This window comes from Sebastes fasciatus, chromosome 1, assembly GCF_043250625.1.
Source record: "Sebastes fasciatus isolate fSebFas1 chromosome 1, fSebFas1.pri, whole genome shotgun sequence".
Lineage (NCBI taxonomy): Eukaryota > Metazoa > Chordata > Actinopteri > Perciformes > Sebastidae > Sebastes > Sebastes fasciatus.
In genome coordinates this window covers 4,856,469-4,870,631 of record NC_133795.1, presented here as the reverse complement: position 1 = coordinate 4,870,631, position 14,163 = coordinate 4,856,469, and the positions used below count along the sequence as shown (strand labels likewise).

The 14,163-nt window shown below is 42.3% G+C and overlaps 1 protein-coding gene across 1 annotated transcript in view; it reads right to left on the bottom strand.

The window, feature by feature from the left end:
• cntn3b (contactin 3b) overlaps nt 1-14,163 on the bottom strand; it is a 63,926-nt gene that overhangs the window by 16,001 nt on the left and 33,762 nt on the right. The window contains exons 7-13 of the mRNA XM_074647059.1: nt 11,780-11,882; nt 11,235-11,419; nt 10,692-10,828; nt 8,238-8,367; nt 7,432-7,582; nt 3,271-3,398; nt 850-1,025 (exon numbers count right to left, since the gene is read on the bottom strand). Coding sequence (XP_074503160.1) covers nt 850-1,025; nt 3,271-3,398; nt 7,432-7,582; nt 8,238-8,367; nt 10,692-10,828; nt 11,235-11,419; nt 11,780-11,882 — 1,010 coding nt within the window. The remainder of the gene's footprint in view (nt 1-849; nt 1,026-3,270; nt 3,399-7,431; nt 7,583-8,237; nt 8,368-10,691; nt 10,829-11,234; nt 11,420-11,779; nt 11,883-14,163) is intronic.

Here is a 14,163-nt window from a genome sequence, read left to right as displayed (position 1 = left end):
GGCTGGTAATCTCTCTGGACAGGGGAAACAGATTCTCTGAAAACTATATCTCATTATATTCTTATGCACAGTTCAATGTCATTAGTAATTGCCATTTGCATTCATGAAGATATGAATTTGGCATGTCCACAGCACTGCCAGGGCACTCGGATATAACGTCAACCTTTAACACGTGAATGGCAGTAATTTCATACCGACAAGCTCTGAACAATCGACTTTGCCCTTCATCAGAAGGAACAGATATTCGACAAAGCGTCGTCTTATTATTATCATATCCAAGAATAAGGATTTCAAACGGACATTTACTGGTGCCGTGCCTGCCCTTGGTGAATGCCAGCTAGCTCATTACTTAATTATTTCAGGGCTCAAGATTCACAAATAGGTATGCAAATTCAATTATGGCAGAGGAAGATGATAAGAACATGTTCTCCCTTGAGGTAAGAGAAGTAGAAGTTGAAGGGATGGAGCGTATAAAGACTTTATTAATGAAGACCCTCTGCATGGCTGAAATGGCATTTCACCAATATATCTTTAGAAGTGTAACACACGGCAGCTCGCACAGACAATTCAAAAAGGTAAGGGTCCCGATTACTGACCTGCCGGTGCCATTCATTGAGCTTTAACGGCACACCAAATGATAGAATAGAACTGATATATTTCTATATCTTCTTCATCCACCACTGACCACTGTGAAACTTTCAAATGGACGAGCCTTGGCATAAATTCCTCTGCTTGGTGTCTGAGAAGACCTCGGCAGGGCAGCGGAGCATACCCTTGCACATCACACAGTATGTCCCAATTAATCCGAGAATAGCCAGAATGTAGTGTGTAATGCTTGAGATGACTCACCCCGCCCACTCTTTCGAAATGATCGCTGTCTCGCTGGAAGTCGATGAGCTGGCCGTTGAATGCCCACGAGAAAGAAACATCCAGAGCTGGATCGCAGGCAATCTGGCAGGGTAACACGATGCTCTCGCCAACAATAATCTCCATGTTAGTAGGCCTCATGGTGATCCTGGTGGGCTCTGGCCAGACAACAGACGACGGCGCACGCATGTTAATATTGCCATCACGGGAACCTTTAACACCAACCGCGATCCCCGCAACAGCCATCTCACTCCAATTCAAGTCGCCATCATTAAATTACTCACGGATGTGTGCTTTTTCCTGATTTTAATAAGCACTCAAATTCCATGCCTGTCCATTAGCAACATTTAATGACATATCAGGTTGGCACTTTATGTTCTGGGATCAATTTGGAGGGAAATGTTTGAAGCAGGATTACAGAGATGGGAGCACATTCCCACTGGTGGCTGTGGTGGATTGGAGGCCTCGGAGTATGTTGGGGGAAAGGTCACAGTAATTAAATTCTATGACATTAAATGGTTCAGCTGTCAGCGTACGCGAAGAATAGAAGCTAATGAGAAAAATAGGTCAGGTGGCTACGCACACAACAGATTAAACCGGAGGAATACATGTACGTGTTATGTCACTGCATTCATAAATAATGACCTTTAACGTTTTAATGTTTTGTTGCTTTTTTAACTACTGTTTTGCATTACATATTCCAGCCATATTAATTTGATAATAACCTTTGTTGTCAATGTTACACATGCAATAAAACTTCAATATACATTTATAGAAATGAGGGTATTCTCAAGGCATAGATTAACGAGAAGTGGTTGACCTTTACTTTGAAAGAATGGGAAGGAAGTTGACAATTTGCGAAACCCCTCACTCGAAAAGAAATGTCCAATTGCAGCTTTCCAACGAGCTTGTTAAAGCTTTGGATTTCTCCACATCCTGAAACTAAAGAGATCGGAAACATCTGAACTGCATTGTGTATTTGTTTTGTATTACATTTGTCCTAATGATACTGTACTTTACTATTAGGGCTGACTATCTCTTCCCTGCATTACAAAAACAATGCTGCTCTTTTATTTCCATGTCATCTAAATGTCACCTGCTGAGGATGCCAACTCTGCATTATTAGAGGACTGAATTATCATTTATGTAGCCAACCAATGCTTACTTGAAGGAAAAGTTCAGGGAAGTTTTGGAAATACGCTTATTTTTTTTTCTTGCCAAGAGTTAGATGAGAAGATCGACACCACTCTCATGTCTGTAGGTAACGTTTAAAAATACCAGCAGCAGCCGGTTAACTTAGATTGGAAACAGGGGAAACAGCTAGCCTAGGAGAGCTTCATGGGTTGATTGTTTTGTTACTGTTGGATAGAGACAGACTAGCTGTTCCCCCATTTCCACCATGGATGTATAAAGAGAACTGGATACAGCGTCAGAGGCGGGGCCCCGTTCATTCCTATGAAAGCTGCTCAGTGGTGCTTGAAGCCAAAATGGATCGACTGCCGAGTGATAAAGTACTCGGATCATCCGGCGATCTTCCGCATCTATTGGGCCCATAGAGCAGGCGCAGTATGCGTTTACTTTAGCCCCACCTCCCAGGCTTCGGCCCAGCTCTCGGGCTCATTTCACATGAACGGAGGAAGGAAAATCACTCTGGATTCGGCTATTAGTGCATTTTACATCTTTTAGGACCTAATGATTTAAATAAGGGCTATTCAAGTGTTCGTACTGGGAAGTTGATTCACCTCAAAAAGAATTATCCGCTGAGTTACAGATGTCTCTTTCCTAATGTAAGTCTATGGGCAAAAGTATTTTTGGACCCAATGGCATCATGTGACGGACATGGAAGTTGTAATTCCACTGTTTGGCCACTATATAAAATTTGCTTCAAAGCTCGGCGCTCTTCCTGGAGGCCTTGGTTAACAGTCAAAGTTAGCCGACTGCAGAGCGCAGATTCATATTTAGTGTACAGAGATGCAAGTGGTGTCGATCCTCTCGTCTAACTCTCAGCATGAAAGCACTTTTGGCAAGATATCAAACTCTTCCTTGAAGACCCTCGTGCAAGTTTCTTATTTTCCTATGAGTCAGCTGGAACCATTGAGAAGTCAGCCAGAGAAGGAGTTCTAAAACCAATGTTAGTTAACAGGCTACCTACAGACTGGAGAGTTGATGTTTGCCTGTTAGAAACAAGAAGCTGCTTTTGTCTTCTTCTGTTTGAAATCAAGAACCCATTGTTTCAAAAGCCACCACGAATCTTGAGAGGCAAATCTGCCAGTTATCAGTGTAAACTTGCTCGAATGGAAAGCATAACATAAGCTTAGCACAATAACATTGACAAAGGAGGGCAGGGTGTATAGTGAAGCATCAATAAAGGCTGAGTTGTTGATGGAGAAGTGCCGGACTCACCGGTGATGAGCAGCCTCCCGGTTGTGCTCGATGTCCCAAACTGGTTCTTAGCAACGCACGTGTAGCTGCCTGCATCCCGCCTGGTCACATTGGCGATCTTTAATGTTCCGTTGGGAAGCAAAGTAATCCTGCAGGAAGCAGAGCAGATTTTTACTATATTGGCTGAGGTGGAGAGTGTACAGTTAGACTGAAAAGCTGATCTTTGTATTGCATCTGTCTAAAGTCATTATTTTGTGCTGATATTCATCATCTTCCCATCTGACAGTTTTTTAAATGTATTTTAGTCTTCATGTTAGTCTACCGTACGGTGTTTCTAACTGTATTCTTGTCACAATGGAAACCCCTCTGAAGCACTTTGACCCTCGTGGTACTTTAAAGCTCTCCACTGAAGCCCAGAAAAATGAAATTCTTTGAGGCGGTCAAAGAAGAAGCAGCAGTCAGGGTGACCCATCACCCCGACTCAGTGGGAGGCTAAACTCTGGGACACATTACTAAATGAAGAAATATTCTACAAACAGCAACACTGAATAACTCAATGAATAAATAAAAATGTGCTTCACAGGCTTTATGTTGCTAAGGTCAGCGAGGAAACTATCACGCTGGGAAAATATCTCTCTATGATATGATATAATAGAACATGCATACATATTAACCAACAAAATAGTGCAACACACTGTTTATAATAACCAGCAAAAAGTGCTCAGGATAATTCATCAAAAAGTCAAAAGAAAAAACAAACAAAGAGTTGAATTAAGTTAAATTGAATTATATCAAATACCATGTATTGTATAGTCACTATTTATAATATCAATAATTATAATAGCAATGTAATGTTTTGCTTGAAAATGGCCACCTTCTGAAAACAGTTTCAGATTCCAACTCGTCACATACCGCCGCTTTGTCACTTTAGGATTAGGCAACACAACCACTATAGTTAGGTTTAGGTAAGAACTTAGAAGAAGTTTGGCTTTAAACTACTACGTTTGTACAGTGAAAATGACACCGAATGTTGTGAACACGGGACACGAACGAACAGCTGATTGTAACGTGATGCACGGGACACGAACAGCGGTCTCCTGGATGAAAACCTTGTGTACTACGTTACCACACTCCCGGCACACATTCTCGGAGCATTTACTGTTGCCGTGGATGAGTTTCCAACGGGCGTGACAAAGGCTGGCATAATGAAGGGGTTGGTTCACCTAAAGCGAGACTATGTAACTTTTGCCAGGCAAGTGACAATTATATGGTGATGCTAAAGGCTAAAAACGAGTCATAAAGTCATTGAACTGACTCAGTCATGTCAGTTATACAGTAGGTTTAGCCAGTGGGGGATTTTTTCATTTTTAATAGGGCGGGACGGACGTTTGTTTCGTTCACCTGCAACTAGCGAACCGCCTATAGCGATATAGTTTAGAGAATATTATAGATCCAAGACGAAACTGACAGAAGGGCGGGACTCAGAGAAAAAGGCGCAATTACAAATACGTCAGCTACTTCAGCGCCACAGACAGCGAGTCCGACAATGAGTCAGGCAGACTAGACTATTCTGCCTGACTGCACTCTCTGTGCTACTATAGTGAACAGCAGGTTAACAGGAGGAATGCATTTTGGTCATTTTGCTAACAAAATCGTCTACTGAGTTCAGCAACATCTACCTAAACTTTGCTAAGCCACCATAAGCTACTGGCCATACCAGACCAAGTAAGGCTGTAGCAGGGAAACTGTGTATTACATTTAGCAAGGTGGTGTGTTTTATTACTAACGAAGCAAGCTTTTTCTTTTGTAAGAAAGGTTTTATAGTCTTGCTTTAAATTACAAAACAACAACTACTACTTTTTTTCACAGTTACTTCATGTGGTATGTATTGTTTTTATGTTATTTGCCCAGGTTTTGGACTAAGATATCTGCTTCTGGGACGTCTGCCTCCATCCCAAATGCAATGAAGGCGAATAGAAATGTGTTTGTGGTGCTCGAAGAATCGGAAAAAAAAGACATAGAAAAATACCTCGACAGCAATGTGTCTTTCTGGAAACAGTGCCTGGATGAATCCCAGACCTCAACCTGAACAGTTGTTAGTGGAGTTATACTTTCTACCAAAGAAACAGTCCTGGGGAAAACTGTGGACGGTGTGTTCTCTGTAGATTGTCCAGAGTAACAGAAACCCTTTCAGAGATGGATAAAACCTGAAGCTAAAGCTGTCTGCATGGCCAGACAGCACAAGGAAAATATGTATTTTGAAAGTGTGTTTTTCATAATCTGGGTGAAACTGCCTTTAACTGGTATTTAGTGACAAAAAATGTGTACACAAGTTCTCCAAACAGTGCTGCAATTTACAGCATGACTGCATATATGAGAAAACACATCCAATCTCTGCGCACATCCAGCGTTGTGCACCTTGAAAGACTACGTGGGCTTCACGCACAGTGTGCTAAATGTCAGTCAGCTTGGGAATTTTTCCAATTTTCTGCAGCTATAGACGCAGCTCCCCATCTGGAGCCAACTAAGGAGCCTCAGTGCTGTTTTGACAAGATGCTCTGCTCGCATTGTTCGCTTACAGACCTCCTTTTGCATAAGCAGCATGGGCGCGATTCAAACAGCACAAAGTTAAGCATTTTTTTCAGTGTGCTGTGTTTCAGTTGTTTTTGCATGCACGTTCGTGTGTGTGTGTGTGCTACAAATTCTCGTGCGTGCGCTGGCTTGCAGCGGGGTTTAGTCACCGCTTTTCTTCTCCCTCCGATGATGAAAAGTCTGCAGATGGATTGCTCAAATGTGTCATTTCTTGCCTCTGATTTGCTTCTGGATTCCTCCACCTTTTAATTGGTCTTTTAGTATTTGTGCGGTATCTTTGCAGTAGCTCAAATTCGGCTTTTTGGTGAGACAGAGGAGGGCAACAGACTAAATGAAGCACCACTTCATGCCGCTTTAAGTGGTGCCTGAAGTTCGCTCATTGTCTGCATCATGTCTGTGTGTGTGTTTCTAATCTAGTGAGATTTCTCCGCTCTCAAATCTGCGACGAGGCTTTTGTCTTTGCGGCTTCGGTGATTGCATGAGTCAAACACTGTTTGTATGTCATGATAAAGTAGATAATTAGAGGTGCAACAACAGCTTCAGTTTGACTTCCTCTGTTTATCTAAAAGCCTTTATCTTCAGCAGCGACTCCATTTGCTAATCTTCTTCGCATCCAAACTAGTCAGATACTGCCCCTTGGCGTCACATCCCTTGACATCAAAACCACTATAGTTAGTAGTTTTAAGCCCAACCATGCAGTTCTTTCCTAAACCTAAGTTTGTACAGTGAAAATGACATCAAACAGACAACAAAAAGCTGATTGTAAGGTGACTCATGGGACACGAATAGCGGTCTCCTCGATGAAAGCCTTGTGTAGTACGTCACCACACTCCCGGCGCACTTTCTTAGAGCGTCTACTGTTCCCACAGATGGTTTTATATTATAATTAATGGAATGCCCGGTGCTTTTCATACCGACGCTAAAGGGTGCCGTGTGCGGTGATACCAAACGCCGATGGCTGTGACAAAGCCTTCGGAATGAGAACGGTCTGTAGATTGTGGTATACTGAGGGGTTGGTTCACCTAAAGCCAAACAATGTAACTTTTGCTAAGCAGCAGCTACTGCAGCAACAAGTGACAATTATGTGGTGATGCTAAAAGCTAAAAACTACAGCTCAAATCTGTGTGTGTTTTTAATCTAGTGAGATGTCTCCGCTCTCAAATCTGCGACGAGGCTTTTGTCTTTGCGGCGTCGGAGATTGCCTGAGTCGAACACTGTTTGTATGTCATGATAAAGTAGATAATTGCAGGTGCAACAACAGCTTCAGTTTGACTTCCTCTATCTCAAAAGCTTTATCTTCAGCAGCGACTCCATTTGCGAATCTTTGATGGTCTTAAACATTTCACGCGTGCAGTGTCGATACCACCCAGCTGGCATCTTCATCCCTCACACCGAGCTATTTTTCACATGCAAACAGTATATTAGCCATGTGCCATTTTTCCTAGTGGGTGGGTTTCCTGCCCTCATTCTCCTCATTAGCCTTTCCTCCTATGCATCTGCACACATCGCAAATACACAATTCAAACAAGTCGGCTCTCAGTGAGTGTGAATAAAAGCTGTTAGGAATATGCACTTGGACTTTTATCCTACCTTTCAGTTCTCTGCAGGATCTCATTCCCTTTCTTCCACAGGCTAATTGCTGGGGGCGAGGCCTGGGGCTTGCATTCAAGAGTAACTTCGCTGCCTGAGCGAGCTTTTAGCAAGGCCCTTAATGGACTTTTGGAGAAACTGGGAGGTGAAGCTGCATGTTGAGGAGCAGAGAAAAAAGGTATGAGATTAAAAGAAATATAGGCAACCTGTATTTTTGCAGATCAGCCGCGTCGTATCGAGATTGACTCTCCCTCAGCTTTCAGCGAGTTCGGCTCAAAATCTCAGCGTGAACTCATCAGAAATGCCTATTGGGCTCAAGGCGATATGGACCCACCCCTTCAACGCTACACACATCATCCACCACCTCACAAAGCTTCCAACCGGCGCAGCTTTCAGCGGTTGTCCACACTCATCATCACATTTTTGTCAGCCCATCATTTGGACCCCCAAGTGTCATCACATGCATCAAGACGGAATTGAATTTCTCACCGAGCCAATCAGATGGAAGTCATCAAAGCTTTGCAAATAAATCAATACCCCATCTACATGAGAAAGCATGCACAATGCCACAAAGCAATGCGTTTGTAGTATCCAAATCAATATGATGAAACGACCAAAAGTAAAATGAGACACTCCATCAGATTCATATTTTTTTTTGCTGGCAGAGCCCATAGTGACATCAAATGAGTCTGCAGACTGATTGCTGAGGAGAGCTATAGCAGGCTGCTGGTTTTTTATCTTAGGAGATGATCAAACGCACAGACAGATAAGCAGGATAAAAGCAGAGGGAGGGGATGCAATCTTACCTAACACCATTAGTTGGGCACCGGAATAAATAATGCCATGTTTGTTTTCAGCCACACACTGATACATCCCGGAATCTGACAGGTTTACAGCGGCTATGGAGAGGGCCCCGTTTTCGATTTGTACCCGGCCCTGAGGAGGAAAGAGAAACAGTTCTGCATATCCATTGCAAGGCCAGCCTATTATGTCCAAAAGCGCAGCAGCAATTACTGGTGCACCATGAAGGGAGGAGGACAGCAGGAGAGAGGGGGAAAGAGAGAGGAAAAAGCTTAAAGAGCCTTGTGGCATTCTACGTATGTTCTGCTTGGAATGGGGGAACGAGATGAGGGGGCAGTGGTGGAAGCTGCTAACCTGCATCTTAGATACACCGAAGAGAAGCAATGTTAACAACAGCCTCGGCAGCGTATTAAAAAGTCATTTATTTTCTGTGGTTGTTCGGCTGGAAAAACTATGAAGACAGCTCGGATGATGACTGAGATTGATTTTTAACCCGATGAGTGAGTCAGAGATCCTCAAGGCTGCGGGGGGAGTGGCTTCTCGCAGTGCTATCTTAATTATAGATGCAATTTATAAAGCTGGAGCTTAGTGAAATAGAACATATTAGTGAGAAACAAAGTCACCTTAGCGCGTAAACACTGCTAACCTTCACAGTGAATCAAATCTATTTACATCTGTGTTTCTACAGATAATTAAAAAAAATGTTCATTCTTTGCTTCACTTGCTGATTTAAAGTGGCACTCCAACTATTGTCTTTTACACATATTGGTATATTTGGTATCACATAATGTTTTCTATGGGTCCGATTGGGAGTTTCGGAAAAACCTGAGTATATCATCTTGGTCTCGGAGACTTAATTTTTTTTTTTACAAAGAACTTGGGTCAAAAAGACTGGGGGTGTGGAGTTCGACGGGTGTGTTCAGACCAAAGACTATATATAAGACGTGTACGTAGTCACCATGAAGTCACCCATTGGTTTGTGGACTACGGTGTTGGAGCCTCAAGTTTGGCATTTTTTGAACCAGAAGTGACATGAAAGGGTGGAGCTAAGTACAACCGTATGCTGAATAAAACATTTTTAGGAGACCAAAATGCTAAAATGAATGTTCATGAACTTGAACTTAAAGTTCTAAGATGAAAAAACAAGGACAACTCCCAGACCGGACAACCCCGTGGTAGCGACCTGTCAATCACAAGGTAGCCCCGCCCTAAAGCATCCCCTGCTTTATGGTCTATTTGACTCTAAATGGGACCATAATTTACTAAATGAACATCATGCTACATTGAAGAAGACTTGAAACTAGCGATTGAGATCATAAACTCATGTTTACAATGTTTACTGAGGTAATAAATCAAGTGAGAAGTAGGCTCATTTTCTCATAGACTTCTATACAATCAGACTTCTTTTTGCAACCAGAGGAGTCGCCCCCTGCTGGCTGTTAGAAACAATGCAAGTTTAAACGCACTTCAGCATTGGCTTCACTTTTCAGACCCGGATGTTGCTGCCTGGTTCAGACAGAAAGCAAATTATCACCTCACGTCATTTGTGCAACTTTGACCGCTGTTTATTTGCACCAAACAACTATACTGTAGTTTGCTCTAAGCTAACCGACTGTGTGTGTTGGAGTTCAGCTCAGCCGCTGACCGAACTCACAACTCTGAAATTTCCCTCCAGTCTCTCTCTTTTTGAGCGCAATCTGTGCAATCTCACAGGATTTGCCTCACGTTCTGTCTGAACACACCCTCATTAACACCACGCCTTAACTTGTAATTTGTACCTGGATATCTTAGATAAGTAGAAATGTTAGGGATCAAAATGCATTGTTATCAGAAGATAGTCCAGACCACATGTGGAGGTCATCTGGTTTATATTGTCATCAGATCTCAGCCATGTGTCGATTCAATCCTTAAGGCGTGACCATTCTGAAGAAAGAAATCTACCCCGGAAGTTGAAAGGTCACCAAACTCCACCACTTCCTGTTAGCTCAAGCAAGCCAAACACAAGCTACAAATAGTAGCAGTAGCTAGCAAGTCTTTCCACACAAAAGGTGATGTGAAAATGAATGCATATTGAGATCAGATCACAATGCAATCAGCTGTCCTTGTCTACATAATACATACAGAGACAGATACCAGGTGTGAATGGGCCCTAATAGTCACGATTTTCAAAATCTGCCTGCATCATTATGGAAGCACAGTTCTAAATCACTGGAGTACCCCTTGAATTTCATGATCAGTAGTTCTACCTAGCAAGTGGAAAATGGATGAGAGGTTGATTCTAGCCATCAAAAGTCAGTTCTGATACAGAGCATGCATTCATCCGGAACAGTCTCCGTTCAAAGTTCATCTTTTAAACTGTACATTTTACACGATTCGGTGTAACTAATTGGAATGGAAACATCTGCATTCATTACGTCACCCATCTGTGTTACATTGAGAAGTCAGACATATCTCCGTACCTCAGCCGACACTTGCTCCCCATTCTTCAGCCAGCTGTAGGACGGTTTGGGCTTTCCGTTGGCCTTACACTCCCACAAGAGGTTCTCCTCGATGGACAGAGCTGTGTCCGTCATTGTCTGGAGCCAGTGAGGTTTAGCTTGGAATAAATGAGAGGATTACCTTCAAACGTGTGTTTTTAATTATAGAGGCAGTGGATTAGCAAAGAGTGGTATCGGAAATCATGAAGCCGTTAAAGCAGCCTTGCATTAAATCATCAAAGTTTAAAGTGGATTATCATTCATTATAATACAGGGTTGGTAAACTGATTTGAATATTGACTGGAAATTTGGGGCCTCTGAAATAATATTCACTTTTTTTCTGGAGCCTGTGCTGTAATTTCATGGTAACATTATGCCCCCGCATGTTGTAGACAAATAGGTTTCCTGTCAAACGAATGAGATTAAAGCTGCTGGTCACATGCATGTTTCCAGTACAAATACAAGACACACATTTGTTCCCCACATCTCACTGCGTTTTCTGTCAATTTGAGACGGTTCACTAACCATGGAATGAAATACGACCCCGTGCAACATTTTTGCCTCGCCGATTCTCCGCCACGCATTCGTACGTCCCGGCGTCTTCCTGCTGTAAATTAGGGATTTCAAGGACGGCGTTTGAATTCTTCATTTTCACTTTGCTGGGGAAAGGGACGCCGCTGGTTCTCCTCCAGGTTATTTCTGGGACGGGGCTGCAAGAGAGGCGAAACAGAAAAAAAAAAAAAAAGTTCCCCATGATGGCAACTGTCAGTCGCGCTGATCAAAGTGTGATTAAGCGCAGAAGAAAAAGTAGTTGAAGCAAAAGCCTTGTGAGTTATTGTTCCCTACAAATCAAACTGTGATTGCCCTGATTTCAGAAAGCTCTTAAAAGAACTTTGATTTCCACTCCCTTGTCTTGTCATGCTGTGACCCCTTGCTCTCCTCTCTGGATTGATGAATCTGAGAATGAGTAATGTTACGCTTGTGCATCCCTAAATCATCTTGAGTAGCACTAATTCAAGCACGAATGAGCCTACAGATTATGTCACACACACACGACGAGGCTGACTTACTTTCCCAGAGCGAAGCATTCCAGTTTCACCACCGATTCCTTCGCAGCTGGAACTGAATCAGGGAAATGAACTTCTATTTTTGGTTCATATTCACCCATTACTCCTACGAAAGGGAGACAACAGAAGACAAGCTCTTTACATCAATGATTAACGGCGCACATTATACACGTGTCAGATCAAAGAGAGAGAGAGCAGTGACACAGCAAGTCTTTATGCATACAAAGCGAGAAGAGTGACCACTGAAGGGCTGGTAAAGAGGTGGCTTATAAAAGATTCAGAGAACACATCAGGGGAAAAGACTTGCTTAGTAGCGATTTATCACCTGTGGCAATGTGACTTCACTTATGACTTTATTTATATTCACATCACTGGAACGGGTCACAGACTCCTTCACAGTGATAGTAGCGTGCCCTTTACTATTACCAAGTACAACCCCGCAGTCTGGCTGGAAGAGCTGATTTGGGGACCTGTGCATGTTTTCAGATTAAAGGTCACTAAAGACTTTGAAAAGTAAGTGTTAGCGTCTTTTACACCCAGCGTAGGGAACATGAAGAATACAGAAGTGCATCTCCTTCAACAAACAATGTATTCAATATTCATGTCAGTGTTTAGTTAGTAATGATTTGTGACATTGTCCTGTATAGAAACGTCAACAGTAATTCAAACTATAACTCAGCTCATGAAAGATTTGACAGCTTTGCATTTTGTGCTCCAAACCAAAGGTCGGATAATTCTGACTAATGGCTGAAAAGAGACGCTCACATCTGAAGGACTAACGTGAACGCTGTACCACGTTCTAATCAATGGCTTTATTAATAGTTAACACATTCTTTAAGGCTTTATTGATTAGTTATAAGCCACTAATAACAACAACGTCTGGGTCGCCTGACTGTGAAGAATCCATTTGGTTGGTGTACTCTGTAATAATGCAGTGATAATTTTTGCAAATCCACTGATGCTGTAAATGTTTATGGGGTTTTCATTTTCTTATAAATTATAAATGTTAATCATGAATACAGATTGTGGTCCAGAAAGTGCTGGAGGAGGATACACACCAGCCAACCTGGTCACCCAAAACTTGTTCTTATGAATGGTTTATAAGCTTTTCTAAGTGTTTAAAACCAGGGTTGGTAATGTTGAGAAACTTGAAAGAGTGCACTGGATTTTACAAATTATCCAACCGAAAAGCCCAGTCCAGTGTTTTCAACTCTTTTCCAGTGATAGTAGCTAGCAGCACTAGCTCCAACAGTCGCTAAATCTAGCGAGAAAGTCACCAACCCGGCAACACTAACAGCCCGTCCCTTCAGGCCTCCCTCCAAAGACACTCCTCCGAAATTACCATTATGTTCATATAATGAACAACAGACATGGCTATTATTAGTACTCACAGCTGTCAAGTTAGCAGCTTGTGGAACAGTGATGGTTTTAGACTCTTTTAGGGATGCTCAAGCACACCTAAATTTCATCTCAGCACCCCTAGAAAGTAATTATCAAACCCTCTGAGGCCCGCGCCATTGCCGGCAATCCCGGCCAACAGTTCTGTATTTAAGAGGTTGTAGCGGGCTCAGTCTTAAAGCTAGAGTGATGATACTGGTATCATATGAAACTAGAAAACCTAAAAAGCAAACCATTGGTATCAACCATGTCATGCTAGCATGTCAGGAAGGAGGCTAAATAAGGCTAAATTCTGGTGAGGGAAAACTGGCATGGCCATATTCACAGGGGTCCCTTGACCTCTGACCTCAAGATATGTGAATGAGAATGGGTTCTATCCCCTTTACAGACATGAACACTTTATGATAATCCCATGCAGGTTTTTGAATGCAGTATAAATGTGTTATTTTTGCCTATTCTAAAACGGTGAGTTTGAATATTTCTGCATCCTGGGGTCCCTAGACAGTCTTGGAATTGCATAAATTGGGTATGACTGGAAAGCTGAGACTCTTGTGGATCCAATAAATTGAAATGTCACCTGGTGTCTGAATTTGGTCTTTTCCTTCACATAAAGACATTTCTGCCATAGCGGTGCAGAAAAAGTGGTGAAATTGGTGCATATTTAATTCACCAAAATGCAGGAAATGAAGTGTTTGACGCTCAAAATGTCCTTTCTTTCTTTTAGTCAGAGCATTTGATTTATTGACGGCTGTCAGGATGTAAAGAGAATTACAACAAATATAACAAATGTTTAGAATTTAAATGAGCGAATGTGAAGCAAGTCCTACCATCTTGTTGAAACATATTCTCTGAAATGAATTTGCTGTGGCTCAAATTGACACGTCCAATATTCCGAGCTGGGAAGCTGTCTGCACTGTCAGCATGTTAAGCTAACGTTAACATTAGCTCAAGCAGCTTAAGTGTAGAGCTGTCGACAGTATCATTAGGTG